Here is a 21,030-nt window from a genome sequence, read left to right as displayed (position 1 = left end):
GTTGACTTTAACATGGACTTCTAACAGCTTCGGTGAAATTTGACAGCTAGTAACATAGCATTTACAGGCGCCAACAGCTGCTTTATTTCTCAGGGAGTTCCTCGCAATCGAGAGCCAATTAATAAATTAAAAGTGATGTGTGAAAGATAGCCGTCACTGCGAGGCCATAAATGAGATCTAACTTCAGCAACTGTTCGCGAAAGGCTATAACCATGTACAAGCAGACGTGCACCAATCTCCTGGAATTGTCCTCCGCCAAGGTGACCGAGTGGATTTCGAGCTTCGATTCGGTGATTACAGACTGTGATGGTGAGTGGGGTGGGGGTGGGTGGTTGGGAGTAGGGCGGGAACTTCCTGCTCGCCAAAGGATTCCCCCCAGGAAGTTGCGTTACATAAAGATATGTTTGTGTATACCATATTTTCGGGCCGACATCTGCCCAAATACGTCAGCAAGCGAATAGTTTTCTGTGTTGTTGCTGCGTCGCGAATTTCAATGTCAAAGAGTGAAGTGCGTGATATGGCGGGAAGTCGACTTTCGGATGCCCTCATAACTTATGAGATTGGCTGACAGGTTTGACAAAGCAGGAAAATTTAAAAATTTAAATTTAAATTTAAAATTTATACCATCGAAATCTATATTTCCGATCTTTTTAGTTTAACGGGAATCTATTTAAATAAAAAATTCTTTGTACACCGTTAGTTCTCTGAAATTCTAATATCCATTTTGTAATATCCACTGGGATAAAACTAAAATTAAATTTTGGATGATTATATGATTTGATAATTTTAAATATATAAATAGTAAAATCTTATCCTTAACCATTACAAGGTATACCTATATTGCACTTTAATGACAAAGAAGTTATAATAGCATGTCGGATATTATAAAATTAAATTATAAACCTCCTTCAAAATTTGTGATAATAGAGGATTACAAGGTGGTAATTTTCCAATTTGTTTTTAAAAACATTTATTTAGCAAGATTTAAAAAATAATAAAACAGCAAAATAATTTAAAAAGGTTAACCCGTTTTATCGGCACTTTAACCGATTTCTACCCCTTAGTAATACCATTATTTCCCTATCTCAGGAGTCCTTTGGATCTATGGCCAGGCCCTGGACGGCTCGGCGGATGTGATGAACCAGTTCAAGGCCATGGGCAAGTCAATTTACTTCTGCACAAACAACTCGACGAAGACCCGGTCGGAGCTGCTGAAGAAGGGCGTGGAGCTGGGCTTTCACATCAAGGAGAACGGCATTATTTCGACGGCCCATGCCACAGCGGCGTATCTGAAGCGCCGCAACTTCAGCAAGCGGGTGTTCGTGATCGGGAGCGAGGGAATCACCAAGGAGCTGGACGCCGTGGGCATTCGGCACACGGAGGTGGGCCCCGAGCCCATGCGGGGATCGCTGGCCGAGTTCATGGCGGAGCATTTAACCCTGGACACGGACATTGGGGCCGTGGTCGTGGGCTTCGATGAGCACTTCAGCTTCCCCAAGATGATGAAGGCCGCCTCGTACCTGAACGATCCGGAGTGCCTGTTCGTGGCCACCAATACGGATGAGCGTTTCCCCATGCCCAATATGATAGTGCCCGGCAGCGGCAGTTTCGTGCGGGCCATCGAAACCTGTGCGGAACGGCAGCCGACGGTGATTGGGAAGCCCAATCCGGCCATTTGCGAATCTCTGGTGAGAGAGAAGAAGATCGATCCTTCGCGGACTCTGATGATCGGGGATCGCGCCAACACGGACATCCTGCTGGGCTACAATTGCGGATTCCAGACCCTGCTCGTCGGCTCCGGAATCCACCAGCTGAAGGACGTGGAGCAGTGGAAGAAGAGCAAGGATCCCGAGGACAAGAAGCTCATACCAGACGTGTACCTGCCCAAGCTGGGGGATCTGCTGCCAGCGATTGTGGACGCCCTGGTGGGCTCGAAGTGATCGGGATCTGGTTCTGGATCTGGATAGCCCATCATTAATCAGTATGTAGTACGGACATGTGTTTGTATTCCAGTTACATTCACCGGCAATAGACAGGACAAATTATAAATACCTAAAGAAAATTTATAGTACAATTTATACCACAGAACAAAATATTTAAATAAATTCAGAAGCATTTTGTCAGACGGACGACTTAGTCAATATGCCCGGCTGTTTGTCTTTCTGAGCGAGCTTTGCGCCAAAGCGAGATAGCAGGTTCTCTCCAATCATCGTGAATTGGAATAGCCAGTCCGTCGCCGATTTAGTCGAGTCGCAAACTTTTGGCGGAGCGGTCTACGGAGCAGAATGTCCAGAGGCGGTGCTATCAACTTGACGGACCTAACCGAGGGGCAGGTGAGCGAGTGGCTCCAAAGTTTCGACACGGTTCTCTGCGACGGCGACGGTGAGTTTGAAGGGCGGCAAAGGTGCCAAAAAGAGCGTGCTTACAAATCTGGAGCTTTTGCCAGAGTTGTCATTTCACCGGAAAACTAAAGCCAATATCGGTGGTGGTTTAAATGGGGCAGGGAAAAGCTCATGCGATCACGGTTAGAGTAATATTACAAAAGAAAGTAAAATAAAATAAGATGATATCGGTGAGGGGAAAGCAGGATTATGTTATTCATAACACTGTGCAGCATTTTTAGTGCTTTTTAAATTTACCTCGATGAATGCTATATTTTTGGAAAAGATCAATTACAACAACAAACTTTTAAATACACAGGGCGGCAACACTACTACCATTTTGACCGCATCTGTATACTTTTATGTTTTTTGACTATGTTTTCTAGAATTTGTTTCTGCCTTAAAAAAAATCTTTAAAATTTTTTAGGTATGGGGTTTAAAAGATAAAGGGTGTATCTTTTAAAAAACTTTAACATCGAATCAAATTATGCATCCATTTGCCTCTGAGAGCTCCGCAAAGTTGGTCAATTTCAGCATTTTTCGAACTTTGAGGTCCTTTTGCTAAGAATCCTTGCGTCGGGGAACTCTTTGGAAAACGCAGTTTAACTTGGAAATTCGTAACGAATCCAAAAATATAGCATTCATCGAGGTTAATTTTTGATGCTGCATAGTGTAATCAATACCTAAATTGGAACGTGTTTTGTTTATAAATGTTACTTTTTTATTAATACTTGCAAAATGAAGGTAGTTTCCGCACTTCCAATATTCTGTAACTTATCAGGCCTGTAAGTATGTTTAAAATTATGTTAGTATAAAACAACCCAAGCACAACTAAACTAATACGATTTAAATATTGTACTTACAACAAAATTAAAATAAATAACCGATTAATGAAATAAATCAAACCTAATCATAGGTATAATTTTTCGAAAAATTAGGCAAATTAAGGTAGTTTTAATTGAACGTGGAAATTAAAATTCAGTTCTAAAAATTATTAGCATGATAAGTTTAGAATAAACTTTAAAATTTAAACTCTGAATTTCCGTACATTTTCAAGGTTTAATTTAACATGTCAACGAGAATTCAACTCAAGTATCTAAAGTATTTGTATTAGGAAAATTCCAATTTCACGTAATTTAACAAGTATTTAAGTTTTCTTAAGATAAGATTTAATTTCGAACTGCTTAGAGGGCAGACCGAATTAAATATGCATTTGTCGCCCAGGCACCATTTGGCAGGATGACACGGCCATCGAGGGGGCTCCGGATGTGCTGAATGCCCTGCAGCAGCGATGGGGCAAAAAAGTGTACCTGATTACCAACAATGGCCTGAAGACGCGCCAGGAGCTCTATGAGCGCTCCCAGCGCCTGGGATTCCACTTACCCAGCGACCGGCACATCATATCGCCCACGGCGGCCATTGCCGACTATCTGGTTGGGAGTCCGGAGTTCGATAGGACCCGGCACAAGGTCTATGTGGTGGGCAATGCGGCCATCGCGCGGGAATTAAGGCAGCACGGAATCGACAGCTACGGAGCCGGCGGAACGGAGGAACTGGCTCCGGGCGACAAGTGGCCGGACTTTGCGGCTCGCGAATTCGGAGGCCCGGAGGCGGCCAAGGACGTGGGTGCCGTGGTGGTCGGTTGGGATGAGTACTTCAGCTACTGCAAGATGGCCCGCGCCTGTCACATCCTGTGCAGCAATCCGAGCGCCGCTTTCCTTGTCACCAACCGGGATGCCGTGCACAAGTATCCCGCCTTCTGTATCCCCGGCACCGGCGCCTTTGTGGCCGGCATTGAGGCCTGTTCCGAGCGGGAAGCCCTCGAGATGGGCAAGCCGAATCCCTTGGTCCTTGAGCCCCTCACCAAGGCCGGGGATTTGCGGCCAGAACGAACGCTTATGATTGGTGACTGGTAAGCGGGATTAACACATCCTTTGCGGGCACTTCTAATGAGTTTCTTTCGTAGCCTCAAAATAGATGTCGGCTTCGCCAGCAATTGTGGCATGCTATCGCTTCTGGTGGGCACCGGTCGATACGATAATCTCTCCGATGTCCGGCGGGAAAAGGGCAAGCTGGCCCAGCCAGACCTTTATCTGCCCCGACTGGCCGATCTACTGAGCTATTTGTGATGATAATATGACATATCCCTCCGACACCCGATTCCCAGGCAGCTATCAACCCGTTATCAACTTCTTAATTCGACTTTTATTTGGCTTTAGTTCGTGTGCTTACACATAGTTGTACATATTTCATCTGCCGGCAAGTAACACTCTCTGCTGGATATTTTCGTTATATATAAGAGTGGGTGAAAAATTGCGGAGCCGGAAATTTACCCATGAACAATACTATTATAAACCATACAATTTATATTATGAACTTAGTTCGGACTTCGTTGAAAGAACCAATAAAAATTATAATTTGAACAAACTAATTTTCACTAACCATTTGTATGTTTATTTCGGGATCCGATTTCCTATCGCCGCTCCTGAATAAATTTCTGGCCCAAGAACTTTTCTTTGAATTAACAATATAGGCTGAGTGACTTATTAAAATACTTGCTTATCCTCTATTACTTGCCGGGACAGAAAAGCAGAGACGGCAATTTCCTAAAATGTTTCCCTATTCCTTGGTGATCCCATGTAAAAGCTTTAATTAGCGGTGAACTAAACAAATTCCTCAACTAAGTGCAAATTCCTTGTGCGGTGACGTTTAAATCAACATTAACCCTTTAAAGCGAAACTAATTAACTTAGTGGTTAGCTGTACAAAAAATTTACAGGACACCCCAGGCATTCAACGACTAATGGTCAAAATAATGCAAGCAAGTATCACAGAAGATCTAGTTATTTAGTTTAAGGAATAAGATGATTTTTGAGAAAAAGCGAAATCATGTTTTTGAAATTTTCCTCACATTTATATTTTGATCGTTCGTCATTACCGAGGGTGTCCGATTAGCAAGTCCTCTGATATGTTAGAGTTGAGTTCTGTTTTCTGTACTTTAGCAATTTAGCGCAAAAAGAAATCCCATAAAGCGTGTTCACGTTTGGTAGCAAATCAGAATAAGAGCGTAACTGAATCTGAAAAGTTAAACCCATCCCCTGCTTTTCCCGATCCCCCAATCGATTTTCCCCCCACGCGTTTGTTGTCTGTTCGCTGCCGGCGATCGCTTATTGATTTCTTCGAGGACCCCGTCTAAATTGCTAAAAGGTAACATCAGGTGCTCGCATCCGGCGTGTTGGCCAAGATCCGGGAGCTCCGCGACAAGTAGCCGTACCAGTAGAACACGTTGATCAGGATGAAGAGCAGCGGGAAGACGATCCGCGAGGCGCGATCGATCTTCGACACGGAGTTGTACTGCGGGGTTCGTTTGCCCTTCCTCCGAGCCTCCATCTCCTCGCGTCGGTAGTAGGACATCCTGCGGCGACCACCTCCTCCGCTGGAAGGACTAATCCGAGCCGCCTGTGCAGCAGCCTGTGCCGCTGCAGCTGCCGCCGATGTGCTCGGTGCCTCGTTGGCCCTCAGCTGCGTCTGCTCGTCGTCCTCCTCCTCATCGGAGTCGCCGCGGGACGGCTTTCTTCGGCGCCGCCAGTCGAAGAGACCCAGGAGCTTCATGCTCCACAGACCGTGTCGCCTGTTCCGCGGTCCCCGACTCCTGGAGGTGAGCATGCCCAGTCGATTGGGCGGCGGCGGCATGCTGATGGCGCACATCGAGAGCGGAATGACCTCGTAGATCTTGGACTCGGTGCTGCCCCTGTAATCGGAGGTCAGTGGCTCCGTCTCCGACTCACCGGAATCCGAGTCCAGCTCCTCGATAATGAAGTAGCACTCCCCCGAGCCGTACTTGGTGTAGTAGTGCACCACTGCGAACTGCAGGATGGTGGCGAAGATGAAGCCGAACGAGAGGAACACGAAGAAGTCCAGCGCCGTGGGATAGGAAACCTTGGGCAGATCCGTGCGAGCCTCCAGCCCGAGGAAGGTCATCGTCAGCACGGTGGTGATGCCGAGCGAAACCCGATCGGCGGTAGCCTCGCGGTTCAGCCAGAAGGACACCCAGCTGAGGACCACCAGCAGGCAGCACGGACCGTACACCTGGATCAGGAAGTTGCCCATGTGGCGCTGCAGGTGGAAGTTCACCATCAGCATCGAGTATTCGGCTAAAAAAAAGATAAATGATTTTTAAATAAAATATTCATAAGTCTAAAGATCACACAAAAAAAAGCATGTTCCCGTAAAATCGATATGGCCATGTAAATTTCAGGTCAGTTTTACATGAAATACTCTTTTATTTTGATCTTAAATAATGTAAAATCGATATAATATTTGCACATCACTTACATGGATGATTGGTCTCCAGGGTAATGGTGCCACTCAATCCGGTTGTGGACCCCGCTCCTCCGGTTGCATCTCGTCCTGTGCCAAAGGCACCTTTGTCCAGTTTGAGTCCTGTGCCGCGGACATGCTGATTCTTTGCCGCCGGACCGGCGAAAGTGGTCAGCACCTTGCTGGTGGGTCGCGGTGGGTCCTTGTTGCTGAACGGCCGACGTTGCGGCCGTGGAGCCGCCGCCTTGTACACAATGTCCGTTAAATTCCCAGCCGGACAATCGACCAAATCGAATTGGGACAGCTTCATGTCCTCGGCGATGGCGACTGGGGGTCGCTCTTTGTTCCAGCGGTAGATGACATCGGACGTGGTGTAGCCAACTGTTTCGATTGTTATTTGATTTTAGATAAATGCAACTATTTTTGGACGAATGGCAGTTGAATGGGTTGAATGTGGAACTCAGAGGTGTATTTTTGGGCTGGGTGTTGGAATCGATTAAAGTTTTCCTTTAGTAAAACTAAAGCTAAGAATACCCTTACAAAATACAGGTGTTCATTGTCCGATTTAAATCATTCTTATTATTAAATAAGTACATATATGGAAATATCAGAATGTATTTTGAAAAGACAAAGAATATAGCTAACTATATTAGTGATATTTGTAAAAAATATTTAAACAAGAGAGAACGCTATAGTCGGGTGCCCCGACTATCAGATACCCGTTACTCAGCTAAAGGGAGAGCGAAGGAGATGAAGATAAAAACTTTGATCCGCCGTAACTTTTTAACGAATGGTCCGATTTAAAAAATTTCTTCTACATTTCGATAGGTATTGATAACCACAATAAAACTGCATTTTTACTTTTCCAAAATATTGAAATTTTTAAAATCGTATATAAGCGATTGTGGGCGTTAGAGGGGGCGTGGCACCCTTTTGAAACAAACTTGCGCTGCGTAGGAACTCCTAGAATCTGCATGCAAAATGTCAATCCTCTAGCTTTTATAGTTTCCGAGATCTCAGCGTTCATACAGACAGACAGACGGACAGACAGACGGACAGACGGACAGACGGACAGACGGACAGACGGACATGGCTAGATCGACTCGGCTAGTGATCCTGATCAAGAATATATATAGTTTATAGGGTCGGAAACGCTTCCTTCTACCTGTTACATACTTTTGCACGAATCTAATATACCCTTTTACTCTACGAGTAACGGGTATAAAAATTGCATTGCCGTTTATTGAGTAATTTCAGCTCCAATCAGTTTAATTTAATTTATATATGTATATGGAAAAATTAATTCAGCTTTAATGATTTCTTAAAGTCAGCTATACTTTTATACCATTTATAAGTAGTAGTTTGAAAGGATAAATATTTGCCTACACTATCCATTCATCCAATCATTTACGAAACCTGTCTCTCTAACCTATCCCCACCCCAATTCTTGCCTTTCAATCACTACCTCACGTGTGCTCAGTTATTTTATTTTGATGCTGCTGCTGGTGGCTGCTCCAAAATGCACAAATTGCCAAACATTGCGCCATATGTGGGAATAGGTTTACCTACCACCCAAATCCGCATGCCCCGTCCTTCGAACCATCGCCCGAATCTGCTCCTTCTTTCTGTTTGGCAATCGCTGACTTTGGCAATATTTTCAGTGCGCTCGCATCAAATGGGAAATTGTCAACATTAAGCGGCAGGCAGTGTACATATGGGGGAGTTGGGGACTAGATAGAGGGGTAATTGAATTCCCGACTGCCTCCAACCAGCATTATTCACAACAAATCGGAAGTAATAATACATTTCTAGCTTGGGTGGCGGCTTGTTCATTTGCGATAAGCTGCAAAGGCAGTTAGTGGGTTTCAGAGAAATGGAGGCAGACACCTTTCCAATCATCAAAAAATGTTTCCAAATATTACACCAGTACCTTTTGCGTTCATTTATCTTGCATACTTTCTGTTTTGCATTTGAATAGGCGGAAATGTGATGCAAATTCATCAAATGACCGGAGGTGTACATTTTTTTGTAGACGGAAAATAATAGAAATGTTATGGGCAGAACAAGGGAGGTGAGTTTTTTGGAATATGCTAATTAAATACGATTCTAGCAGAGATGCTCAGAAAATAATATATACTAAATCTGTCCAATTTAATTAATTTTATCTCGTGAAGATAATTTTTATAAACCAATCTTTTTCTATTTGATTCAATTATTTATATTAAGGGTTAGTATCCTATTTAGGTTAATGGTAAAAAAATATATTTATTAGGTATTGGTTTCCTTTTAAAATTAACCGCATTCAATATTCTGATGAGATAAAATACCATTTCTAAATTTTGAACCTGTATAAGTATTCTCTAACTCATGGTGCAAATGCAGACTCTGCCTCACCATAATTAAATAATGTTTTTAAAAAAATAAGAGACAATAGGTCTAGCAAAAAAGCGAAAATTCCAATTTTGTTCAAACAGTTGAATTAATCCAACAAACCAGTCTGAAAGCAATGCAAATGAAACAAAGGCAGTAGATTGGCCCAAAAGTAACAACTGTATTTGCATTGCACCTAATGCTTCTACAGCTTCAATGCGACTATAAATAACCATCCATTTGGTCCATTGACATCAGTTCCCAGATCTACTGAACCCGAAACACCTTTCGCAATGCGCTCCCTCCTGACTCTTTACCTGGTCGTCCTGGTCGCGCTGATCCTCCGGAGCAGCCGGGTCTCCTCCGCCTCGACCACCGCTACCACCAGTGCTTCTGCCGCAACCACTTCTACGACCACCACCTCCACCACCACCACCTCCGCCGCTGCCACCACCACGGCCGCCTCCTCCGCCGCTTCTTCCGCCTCCGCCACCACAGTTGCCTCTGGCACGAAGAAGAAGCAGCGACGCCGACGTGTCATAGTCAGGCGCGTGGTCATCCGACGTGGAGGAGTTCGGCGCCGAAGGCACCGAGATACTCAGTCTGGAGGCCGCCACCGTCGTGTCGTCGAACGAGTTCACAGGACGGTCAATTGAAACTCCTAACATAAAATACTTAGTTGTGCGATGCTTGGATCCGACTGATCTCAACTATCCCGAAAAAGTTTTTTGATTCAGAATAAATCACTATCGAACATAAACTGACTGGCTTCTTGAAATTGATCAACCTAAACCCGTTTTGGGTTTTAAGTACATTAATGCACAAAACCAACCGTCTTTGGTGGGAAGAGATTTATGTGACACTTTTCGCACTGCCTTTTTAACATTTTAAAAAATTTGTGCCTTTGACGCTCAACCCGTTGATCAGAGAAGATTAAAGTGGAAAGGAAAACGAGATCTGTAGAATGTTTAAGAAAGCCTAGGTTTTAGGATTTTCGGATTACTCGAATAAACGTGTGACTGAAAAATAAATATAAAATATTAAACAGCAAAATAAAATACCCTAAAACTTGTGGAAGTTAAAATGGGCGTGGCAACGTTTTTAAGTCATTCAATAGGTATTGACGAATAAAAGCCTCTTAGAAGTCCCTAGAATCTGCATTCCAACTCCCAACATTTATAGTGTCCAAGATCTTAGCGTTCATACGTACAGACATACACACAAAGATGTTACATACTTTTCAACGAATTCAACATAACCATTAAGTTCTCTAGTCACAATAATAAAAAGTAATTGTTTTCCAATCCTAATTATTTCATAACTCACATTTTCTTGTGAAGAAAATAAACCAAAAAAAAATATAAACAAGAATGAAAGTTGTACGTACAATAAAGAACGCCAATATTTGGGTTTGCGTAGAAGTCAAAATTCCAATTACGTCTAAACTGGTGTAAACAGACTTAACAAAGCACTGTAAATACTCGAAGGTACTGTAACTAGAACAAAAAACATAGATATTCCCAGGGAACACATCTGTGTTTGCTTGAAACATAACACTTCCCAATGGCACTATAAATATCCATCCGTTTGGTACATTGACATTAGTTCCCGATCCACCACTAAGAACACCATCGCAATGCGCTCCCTCCTGGCACTTTCCCTGGTCGTCCTGGCCATGCTGATCCTCCAGAGCAGCCAGGTCTCCTCCGCCTCGTCCACGACCTCCACGGAGGCCTCAACCACCACCTCTGCCGCCACCACCACCACAGATGCTTCCACCACCACCACCACAGATTCCTCCTCCACGACCACCACAACCGCCACTAAAAAGAAGAAGCACAGACGCCGACGTGTCATAATCAGACGTGTCGTGATCCGCCGGGACGGAGGAACCCGCCACCGGAGGGCAGGACAAACTGGGACCGGAGTCAACCGACGACGGGTCGTCGTGCGAGTTCGCAGGACCGCCAACTAAAAATCGAAGTTTAAGTAACTAAGTCATAATTCGCTTTTGATATAAATAAATTGAACAATAATTTGTCACAGTCCAAAAACCTTTTCTTTTCTTGTGGCATAAATATATTTTTTTTAATTATGTTTATAAATTATGAGAGGGTTTTTCTCTAGATCAGGATCACTAGCCGAGTGGATCTACCCCGGTTTGTCAGAAACTATAAAAGTACACCCAAAAAAAAAGGTCGAAAAAAATCAAGAACATTTTTCTTGATTTGCGAACAATCCGTTCTCCTTTTTTTGTTCTCACATTTTGAACGTTTGTTCTCAAATCTTCCTAATTCAACACCAATTTGTTCTAAAAGTGACCCCATTCGTTCAAAGCATGCCAATATTTCGGTCAAATTTTATGACCAAGCGTTCATGAACTGACAACAAACGGGCTTACGCACTTTTTGACCCCGTTTGGGCTTGATTTTTTAACGTTTCGAACGGATTTTTTTCTGGGTGTAAGAGTACTGGCATTAGCTTGCAGATTCTTGGGGTCCCTAGGCAGCTCAACTTTATTTCAACCAGGTGCCACGCCTCCTCTAACGCCCACAAGCCGTGAACAACAGTGGCACCCGCAGTTTTGGTGCTAGAATCAAATTTTAAACTGAAGTGTATTTGCTTCGTCCATATCTATTGATTGGCCCGCGTCCACTCTAACGCCTTTAGCGCTACAACTTTGCTTTGCATGGCAAATGGTACGAATAAAATTGTTCAATCTAAGGAAACTTTGTAAAAAATCTCATCAAATGTAAATAAATGAAATTCTGATTAGTTAGTTTCGTGCGATTATAAACATTTTTCAACACATTCCAATACGTATATTTTTAAAAATTATGTGTGAATCTTGTACTCAAACTCGAAGTGATGAACAGTGTACCTATTTCTATGGACGCTTTTGCGTAATAGTAGGGATTATTTTCTTGGCCATTTCGTCCGTGAGTCTTATTTTTGTGATCTTGATGCTTGTTGCAGTCAGCAAAAACCCTTCTATTGATCGTTATGAAAGTGCTCGTTATGGAGGTACTGATCGTTATGGAGATCGTTATGATCGTTATGATCGTTATGATCGTTATTCAAGTGCATCTGCTACGGTCACGCTTACCTATTATCTGTTTATTGAGATTGTAAGTAGTTTGTCGTGCATTTCATATATTATCGCTGGAGTTCTTATAAAGAAGGGAATGCAAAAGGAAAGTGATCATATTTTTAATATAAACCCCATTTTAACTAATCTATGCATTGCTTTTTTTTATGTTTGCTTTTCTCTAAATATAGAACACAAGCGGAATGTTACGATGCGGAAAGTGTCTGGCCTATTTTTTTCCAATATGTCACTTCGGCATAATTTTCCCATTAGGTAAGTAAGTGAAGTAGTCTTTTCTAAGGACAAACACTTTGTAACCTAGTGTACAAATTTCCCAGAATCCAGCTTAATATCCATTTGTAAAATGTCAAAATGTTAGTATAGGGGTACGATTTTTGATCTAGCTATGTCCGCCTGTCGGTATATCAGGCTTAGATTCAGATTCCGTAGCTTCACATTCGGCGCAAGTTTGTTATCCAAATGTGCCAAAATTGCCTACAAAGGTTTAGTGAAAGTGTAAATGAGATTTTGTTTTACAATTTTATATCTACCTTCCCATTCAAAATTTTTGTTTACCATTTACTAAAAAGTTATACGCAAAAAATAAAAAAAACAGAATCATTATTATTTCGATTATTTCGGTTCGTTCCTAAATATTGTAGAGTAATATCGCCTCATAATAAACCAAATGGATTAAGTCGGCTTGTGTTAAAAATGTGCCAAAGATTCCAAAATATTACGAGCAATTTTCGAACATTATTAGCTAAATTTCAAATCGTTATAAAAATTGATTAATTGAAAATGTATGTTTGAAATAACTAACTAGGTAAAACACTTTTTAATATGTATTTTACTTAGTTATTCACGTCCTTTGTGTAATCCGAATTTGCCAGTATATCGACTCACGCTGGAAAAAATAAGAGCAACATATAGTTTTCAAATTCATTTTCTTAATCAGGTTAATGACTAACTTAATGTGAGTATTATCGCAAATTTCTTAAGTTTGCTCTAATGACTAATTTTTGGTTGTCCACAGTTAAGTTCCTAATCTGGATTTGTTTAAGGCAGTTGAGTTGTGCGATACGCTACGGAAGCAAGAATATAACAAGCTCTGCCTACATACTGGTTTCCTAAATGTGCCCACAGCTTTATTTAAATGTTTGCCGCCAGAATGGAGTTTTCCGTTTTCATAAGAGTTGAACTTTTCCAAACCAACATTTTATTTTTTAAAAATCAGAGTAGATTTCGTTAGAAGAAGCCAAATTATGCATTTCTGGCAAGCCCCTCAAGAAATTTGTTTTAAGCACCTTTGCTAATCATCATGCAAGGAAAAGCCAATTTAAGATCAAGAAAATTGTCTTGAAATATGATAAGGTCGCTTCTTGTAACTAATTTAATTTTCTTTAAGAGCTAAATTTAGGAAAGAATTATATCAACCACAACAGAGATGTTTGAGCGTATAAATAAGAACCGCGTACATTAGGATTTGCGTAAAAGTCAAAATACCAATTACGTCTAAACTGGTGTAAACAGACTTAACAAAGCACTGTAAACACTGGAAAGTACTGTAACTAGAACAAAAACCATAGATATTCCCAGGAAACACATCTGTGTTTGCATGGAACCTAACACTTCCCAATGGCACTATAAATATCCATCCATTTGGTACATTGACATTAGTTCCCGATCCACCACTAAGAAAACCACCGCAATGCGCTCCCTCCTGGCTCTTTCCCTGGTCGTCCTGGCCATGCTGATCCTCCAGAGCAGCCAGGTCTCCTCCGCCTCGTCCACGACCTCCACGGAGGCCTCAACCACCACCTCTGCCGCCACCACCACCACAGATGCTTCCACCACCACCACCACAGATTCCTCCTCCACGACCACCACAACCGCCACTAAAAAGAAGAAGCACAGACGTCGGCGTGTCATAATCAGACGCGTGGTCATCCGCCGGGACGGAGGAACCCGCCGCCGGAGGGCAGGACAAAATGGGACCGGAGTCAACCGACGACGGGTCGTCGTACGAGTTCGCAGGACGGCCAACTAAATAACAGCAATAGTTTGTCATAATCTAAAACCTTTTTTCCAATTTACGACCTTTTCTTATGTCATAAATAAAATAGAAAGTTTTATTTTATTTTGTTTATAAATGAAGAGTGTGTCAGAATCACTATCCGAGTGGATCTAGCCATGACCGGTTGTCAGAAACTATAAAAGTAAGACTACTGGCAATAAGCTTGCAGATTCTTGGGGTCCCTATGCAGCGCAAGTTTGTTTCATCTAGGTGCCATGCCTCCTCTGGCGCCCAGAGTTTTGATGCTAAAATAAAACTTTGAAATGAAGTGTGTTTGCTTCGTCCATATCTATTGATTGACCTGCGTCCACGCTACAACTTTGCTTTGCATGGCAGGTGGTACGAATAAAATTGTTCAATCTAAGGAAACTTTGCAAAGAAGCTCGTCAAATTAAAAAAAAAGTAAATTCTGATTAGTTAGTTTCGTGCGAGTATAAACATTTTCCAACTCATTCCAATTCATATATTTCTAAAAATCATGTGTGAATCATGTACTCAAACTCGAAATGCTGAACAGTGTACCTATTTCTATGCACAATTTTGCATATGGGTAGGGTTTATTTTCACGGGCTTTTCGATCGGGAGTGCTATCGGGATTCTTAATGCAGTCAGCGAAACTTCTTATGTAGGTGTACCTTTGTTGTACACGTTTTTAACGATTGTGTGCATTTTAGATAGTTTGGTGAGCATTTCATATATTATCGCTGGAGTTCTTATAAAGATGGGAATGCAAAAGGAAAGTGATAATTATTTTTAATATAAACCTCATTTTAACTAATCTATGTATGTTTGTTCTTCTCTAAATATAGAACACAAGCGGAATGCTACAATGCGGAAAGTGTCTGAGCTACATTCTTCCAATAATTAATTTCGGCTTAATTTTCCCATTAGGTAAGTAAATAAAGTCGTATTTTCTAAGGACAAACACATTGGGACCTAGTGCACTGGACTTTCGCATGCTACATTATACACTAAAAATAATATACAACTTTTGCCAAAACCATCTTGAAAGTGGAAATTAATTTCCCAGAATCCAACTTAATATCCATTTGTAAAATGTCCGACTATGTCGGTGAGTCAGGTTTATATTCAGATTCCTTAGCTTCTCATTTGGCGTAATTTTGTTATCTAAATGTGCCACGCCCACTCTATCTACCAGTGGCGGATCTACGATTTTGTTGTGGGTGGTGATATCAGAGCAATTTTTTTGTTGCATCCTTTTTGTGGGGGAAAATTACCTATATAACCCCGTGGATCCGCGCATGCTTCTACCCTTCCAAAGTTTTCATGTACCATTTACTAAAAAGTTATAAGCTCTGGATATAGTTATATGATATAGTTATCCGATTCGGTTCGTTCCTTACCATTCCTTAATAGAAAGGACACTTTTGTAAAAGTTATATCGCCTATGCAATAATAAAACAAATGGTTAAAGTCGGTTAGTTTTAAAAATGTGCCAAAGATGCCAAAATTTTTTTAACAATATTATTTTAAATTTTAAATTCTTATAAAAATCGTAAAAATAAATTCATTAAAAATGTATGTTTGAAAAGCTAAAACACTATTTTAATTTTTTTTTAAGTTATTCACATAATTAGTGTAGTCCAAATTTGCGAGTATATCGAATCACGCTGGAAAAAATGAGAGCAACATATAGTTTTCAAATTCAAGTTTTAATCATGACTTACTCAATGTGAGTATTACACTAATTTCTAAAGTTTGCTTAAACTAATACTTTTTGGTTGTCCACAGAATAGTTCCCAATCTGGATTTGTTTAAGGCAGTTGAGTTGTGCGATATGCTATGGAATGAAGAATATAACAAGTTCGCACTACATACTGGTGTCCTAAATGTGCCCACAGCTCTATACAAATGTTTGCCGCCGGAATGGAGTTTCCCGTTTCCATAAAAGTTGAACTTTTCCAAACCATCATTATATTTTTAAAAAATCTGAGTAGATTTCGTTAGAGGAAGCCAAAATTACGCATTTCTGACAAGCCATTCAAAAAATTTGTTTTATGCACCTTTGATTATTCATCATGCTGGGAAAAGAATCATGCAAGAAAATTGTCTTGAAATATGATAAAAGCGAGCCAAAAACGGTGTGTCTATAATCAAAGTAATTACTGAGTGCGACGGACCAATTTACATTTTACTACGCTACAAATGTCTCTTAAAAGCCTACTCTAAATTTGGAATATTTAGGCCCCTCTCTATAACAAGAATTCTTGATCATGAATCTTTTAAGTAGGAATCCCTCATCGCCGATTCGAGTATACAAAAGGATACGAAGCTACCGAGTCGTTCGTTTGGCATGAAGGACTTTTATACAAATCTAGACGGACCGCACATTTTCTGTACTCGTGGGCAGCGCACCCTCACCAAGTCCCAAACACCCCAAACATGCCGGCGCAACTCAAGGATGCGTCCTGAGGCCATTACCTTACTCTATTTTCACCTCGGACCCACCCAAGTTTAATAGGCGGCTACTTGCACGGTGGCGACATGCGCTAAATGCAATGCATGTACGAATTTACGGACCAATTACAAGAATACTTACATACTTTAAACAATGGGCTCAAAAGAGGCGCATGCGAGTCAACACGGACAAAAGCGCCACACTTTTGCATACAAACTACTTGAGCTGCAGCAGGTGCATTGTAATGCAAGAGTATTTCTTAATGACACATTACTCCCCATTTCAACTTACACTGCCCAGAAGACTCGCTTTCAACTCATTACAGACTCCTTATGGTCACATGACCTAGCATCACGCTCTATATGCCAACAATTATTCCAGAAAACAAGTATTATTTAAATAGTGCACGTTCTTAAAGCTAGTGTTAAAGTATTTTGATAAAAAATAAAACGATTACAATAGGATGGACTTATAGTGTCAGTTAAAATAAAACCTTATCTCCTCTACTTTAAGAAACAAAAGTGAAAATAGTTTTGCACACAGATTTGAAAATTCAGCACAATAAAAATAGAAAATAGAAAACTCTAGCCTGTCCAACCACATTAGGATATCCCATTAAACCATTACCTCATCTAATCCGCTTCCAGCATTCAGACGCATGGAACCACTTGAATATTTCCGGCCCTTGTGCCATTTCTTTCTTTCTTTCATTTCCATTTCCCCTTCAATTCAAAACACATATCACTTCACATTTCTTGTCGCCAACGAGCGATTCCTCGAATCCAATCCCATCCCATCGCATCATCCCATCACAACCCATCCAATGTCATGGCATTCAGCATCAGCATGAGATGAGCATAATCCCCACCCCAGATTCTTTGTCCTTCGGACCCAACAAGTGGACATTTTGACGACACGAGGAGAACAGAACAAATCACATCAAAGCGCAATGAGCAGCCATTATGCATAATTATACTGCAGCGCCGAGTTCCACATGCCACTTGGCATTCTTTCGAAATTCCTTCGTACTACTCACATGAACCGAATTTCAGGGGACACTTTTGTATATCCATGGGAAAGTCGGCGAGATTCATCGGGCAGCCGGCTTTAATTGTCAGACGGCTGGAGTACAGAACGCGTCCGTTCTGATAGATCCTCACAAACTTATTCGGCGTGGTAATCGTGTGCAAATAGCTCTGCTTGCCGTTGTAAAAGTACGTATCCGGCTTCCAAATCCGGGCCAACATCGAGACGCTCAGTGCCAGCGTATCCTGGGCCCCCTCGAATGCGAGACGTTTATCCACCCAGGATTGCCGAAAATAACAGTCCATCGAGTAGGTCTGCGAAGGAGGCAAAGACAGAGTCTGAATCAGAGTCGCAGAAAAGTAAGGAAGTCAGACAGCCGATGGCATTGCAAATTGAATTGTGAAGGAGCCCATGTATGGGGGCCTATAAGAAAAGCACTTTGAAACCTGATAAAATAAAATGTGCTATTTATAAGTAATTTAAATCAAAGTATTATTTTCTAATTAGAATAACTGATTATTTTAAAAATTTACAAATAAATTTAATATACAAAAAAAATGTATCTTGTATTACTTTAATTATAAAATGTTATGGAAAAATTGTAAAATTATTATGGATGAATTAGTCGAGTATTCTGGGTGCAAACTTTTTATTTTACATACCATGTCGACCTCTGATATTGGTCCCATGCTGCGAACCATTATATCCACTTCCACTGTTGCTGGAGGTCCTGAAACAGTTTTAATTAAATAATAAACATTTAATAAATTATATTATATTGTACAAATATTTTATTAATTGGTTTTTGTTTATTGGGTCAATTATAAACCTTCAAATGGCTTGAAATGTTTCTAACAATTGGCTTCCTTTAAAGATCAAGCTTTTCAATCCCCAGCCTAGTTTAGTTATGGAAAATGGGATTTCTCTCGACTGAAGGCCACCCAATCCAACTATATAATCCCCGTACTCTCACCGTATCGGTTTTGTTCAACTATGAATATTCATATGCGAGTCGCAGGCCCTAAATGAAAATGTTAAATGCTCCTCTGTGTGAACAATGACACTTAAGCCGCTTCGCAGACGGTCCCAGACCCACTGAATCTGTTACCATCCCCGCCGACACCCATTTTTATCTAGCTTTTCTGCACTAATATGCAATTTTTCAGGCCCTAGACTCGCCCCCCCTCGCGCTCCCGAGGCCCCCGGGAATTTTTTGTATTTTGCCTATGCGAACAGTTTTTAATGACTTTGCTGCTGAGCTCGCTCGGCAAACATGCGTCGCGCTCGCAGGATGCTCGCAGGATGTGCATTGCCACGTATCCTTTGAATCCTCTCCAGCTGGCGCCACACGACGAGGCGGGCCATTCTTAATGAAGTGTTAAAAACAATGTAATTTGGTCTTAAGCCGTCGGTCGAATACAATTTTCGCCACGTTAACCAAAATCCATCCCCCAGTTGAGTGGATGGCATTTTAAATTTCGAAAATATTTAAATTTTTATTGCTTCGGCCATTTGCAAGATTGAAAACGAATCGAATTGCTTATCCATTTCGGGCCGTACTCCCCCGGGGGGAAATCCTTGGGAGCCTCGGAAAACGCAATAAAATTTGTTTGTATGTAGGTAAATATTTGTCGGTTTTGACACTAACTATTTACCCAATAAGCTGCGAGGCAATCATCAGGGGAGGCTTCATCACCTTGGTGCCGTTTGTGAGTGATGTGTCGCCTCGCAGCGATTTCCACTTCATTAAATGCTTCCGTTGAGCGGAAAATCTGCGAATCCATGCTGATTACACCCGGGAAGGGGACAGAGTCAAAAAGGGTAAACATCGTAAGATTTGACGCAGACAGAACGAATTTGGGGTGTATAGGCCGGGTAGCCTGCTCTGGAATCCCTATCATGGTTCGTTTAGTAGGCCTAATAGAAACAACTTTGTGTAGAGCAGTAATATTAATGTTTTTTAGCTAATAAAAATACTTGTATTATAAATATCGAGATTGATTTATATTAACATTTATGTTTAAAAAGATTTAAAGAATTCTGTAATTCTATTTTAAAACAACAACCGCTGGATTTTAATTAATTAATATAGGAAATATTTTCTCATAGCTAGGAACAAATTATTTAAATAAACATAAATAATTTATTTCATACGCTTTAATCATTAACTTTTCGGAAATTCTAATACGTTTTTCATGCAATAAAATGTTATAAGAAATATTTATAAAGGCGTTTCTTTGAATTTAGATCCCAAAATATCTTTATATTGCAATATATTGATTTCATGACCTAACCATAAAACTGGAATATAACTCTGATTAAAAAATAAAATCCAAAAAAAATTATAACTCTTTTCCATTCAGATCTAAACAAAATGAATACATTTTCAATGCTTTTTATATTTATTAAAAAATGTTATATAGTATTACTCACCACCGAAATCCGGCCGTATGCTATTGTCATAGCCGCGCAGCAGATTATCCAGCAGCTCGGATATATTTGCATGGTTATTGCTCTGGGTGAGCCAGGAGGACGGCAGGGACGAGGACGTGTGGGAGGTGTGCGAGTGGGAGCCCATCTCGTCCAGGCGATGGGCATCGCCGCGTCCCTTGATGCTGTCGGCCGAGGCCCAGATGGATCCCGATCTGGGGCCGATGGACAAGTGCCAGGCGTTTGGGTAAATGCACAGCATTAGCAGGCAGCAGCTAATCAAAAGTTTAAATATGCGCAAGTTTAAGCGGTGTCCTTGGTGTCCTTGGTGGCAGGACGGGGACGAGGAGGAGCAGGAGTGGCTCCTTGCTGCGTTGAGGTCAGTTGATGCATCGCCGGAGCCAAAGCCGGATGCATCTGTGCTTGCTGCTGGCATTGTGCACATATTGTTCGGTTTTGTTTGCTGTTTGTTCGCTGGCTGCAACTATTGTTTAGTCCAAGTCATCTGCTGTTGTTGCCGGTCTAATCTACACATCCGTTTGTCTAACTTTTGTCGCTCCAACTGGCCTCTGGCTCCCGCTGCCACGCCCATTACCATTCCCATTTCCAGTACCAGTCCCAATCCCATCGCCATTAAAATTCCCATTCTAGAGGTCCTGCTGCTGCTGATGACAGCGCCTTTTTCCTGAGCTGTGAGCTGTGTGTTGACTCGTCTTTGCTCGTATTTATTTTCATTTATTCACCGGAAGTTGCACTCGGGTCGAGAGCAATTTCATGAAGCGTTTTCTTCTTAATTTCTGAGATTCCTTTCAGGCTGGCATTAGTTCCGTTTGTCTTGGCCCGTGTCCTCGGCTCCTTTGCGATGAGTTTCCTTAGATTTTTTTAATTGCTCAAACTTGTTGGACTTGCAGTTGGCAGTT

At 41.5% G+C, this 21,030-nt stretch overlaps 4 protein-coding genes across 5 annotated transcripts; 3 read left to right on the top strand and 1 right to left on the bottom strand.

Moving 5' to 3' along the window:
• The first annotated feature begins 55 nt into the window (after positions 1–55).
• Positions 56–2,141, top strand: LOC108066177 (glycerol-3-phosphate phosphatase). Its single transcript, XM_017154572.3, has 2 exons — positions 56–309; positions 1,090–2,141. Exons 1-2 carry the CDS (start codon positions 171–173, stop codon positions 1,938–1,940), a joined length of 990 nt encoding a protein of 329 aa, XP_017010061.1. The 5' UTR covers positions 56–170; the 3' UTR covers positions 1,941–2,141.
• An 84-nt stretch (positions 2,142–2,225) lies between these two features.
• Positions 2,226–4,759, top strand: LOC108066178 (glycerol-3-phosphate phosphatase). Its single transcript, XM_017154573.3, has 3 exons — positions 2,226–2,382; positions 3,606–4,293; positions 4,348–4,759. Exons 1-3 carry the CDS (start codon positions 2,286–2,288, stop codon positions 4,508–4,510), a joined length of 948 nt encoding a protein of 315 aa, XP_017010062.2. The 5' UTR covers positions 2,226–2,285; the 3' UTR covers positions 4,511–4,759.
• Positions 4,760–5,270: 511 nt separating this feature from the next.
• On the bottom strand, positions 5,271–20,873 carry Grd (Glycine receptor). Of its 2 annotated transcripts, none has more exons than XM_017154571.3 (5): positions 20,114–20,873; positions 18,343–18,410; positions 17,691–17,994; positions 6,716–7,081; positions 5,271–6,534 (listed from the first exon to the last, which is right to left on the bottom strand). In XM_017154571.3, exons 1-5 carry the CDS (start codon positions 20,553–20,555, stop codon positions 5,594–5,596), a joined length of 2,121 nt encoding a protein of 706 aa, XP_017010060.2. In that variant the 5' UTR covers positions 20,556–20,873; the 3' UTR covers positions 5,271–5,593. The 2 variants fall into 2 exon arrangements, with proteins under 2 accessions (XP_017010060.2, XP_070071507.1); XM_070215406.1 differs by lacking the exon at positions 20,114–20,873 and adding an exon at positions 19,336–19,379.
• Positions 12,345–14,311, top strand: LOC108066179 (protein new-glue 2-like). The gene is made up of 3 exons (XM_070215408.1): positions 12,345–12,431; positions 13,017–13,134; positions 13,195–14,311. Exon 3 carries the CDS (start codon positions 13,777–13,779, stop codon positions 14,206–14,208), a length of 432 nt encoding a protein of 143 aa, XP_070071509.1. The 5' UTR covers positions 12,345–12,431; positions 13,017–13,134; positions 13,195–13,776; the 3' UTR covers positions 14,209–14,311.
• Positions 20,874–21,030: the final 157 nt, after the last annotated feature.

The sequence above is a fragment of the Drosophila takahashii genome, chromosome 3L (genome assembly GCF_030179915.1).
Source record: "Drosophila takahashii strain IR98-3 E-12201 chromosome 3L, DtakHiC1v2, whole genome shotgun sequence".
Lineage (NCBI taxonomy): Eukaryota > Metazoa > Arthropoda > Insecta > Diptera > Drosophilidae > Drosophila > Drosophila takahashii.
Note: the sequence above shows the minus strand (reverse complement) of the source record. Positions and strands in the feature narration are given on the sequence as shown.

Bases quoted from the DNA above. Each gene is read 5' to 3' on its own strand.
- LOC108066179 (XM_070215408.1), top strand. From the start codon at position 13,777: ATGGAACCTAACACTTCCCAATGGCACTATAAATATCCATCCATTTGG.
- Grd (XM_017154571.3), bottom strand. From the start codon at position 20,555: ATGTGCACAATGCCAGCAGCAAGCACAGATGCATCCGGCTTTGGCTCC. The intron at 18,411-20,113 runs GTGAGTAATACT...AAACTGTTTCAG, and splicing joins CATACGGCCGGATTTCGGTG to GACCTCCAGCAACAGTGGAA. The intron at 17,995-18,342 runs GTATGTAAAATA...CCTCCTTCGCAG, and splicing joins CAATATCAGAGGTCGACATG to ACCTACTCGATGGACTGTTA.
- LOC108066178 (XM_017154573.3), top strand. From the start codon at position 2,286: ATGTCCAGAGGCGGTGCTATCAACTTGACGGACCTAACCGAGGGGCAG. The intron at 2,383-3,605 runs GTGAGTTTGAAG...TTTGTCGCCCAG, and splicing joins GGTTCTCTGCGACGGCGACG to GCACCATTTGGCAGGATGAC. The intron at 4,294-4,347 runs GTAAGCGGGATT...TTTCTTTCGTAG, and splicing joins ACGCTTATGATTGGTGACTG to CCTCAAAATAGATGTCGGCT.
- LOC108066177 (XM_017154572.3), top strand. From the start codon at position 171: ATGAGATCTAACTTCAGCAACTGTTCGCGAAAGGCTATAACCATGTAC. The intron at 310-1,089 runs GTGAGTGGGGTG...TCCCTATCTCAG, and splicing joins GGTGATTACAGACTGTGATG to GAGTCCTTTGGATCTATGGC.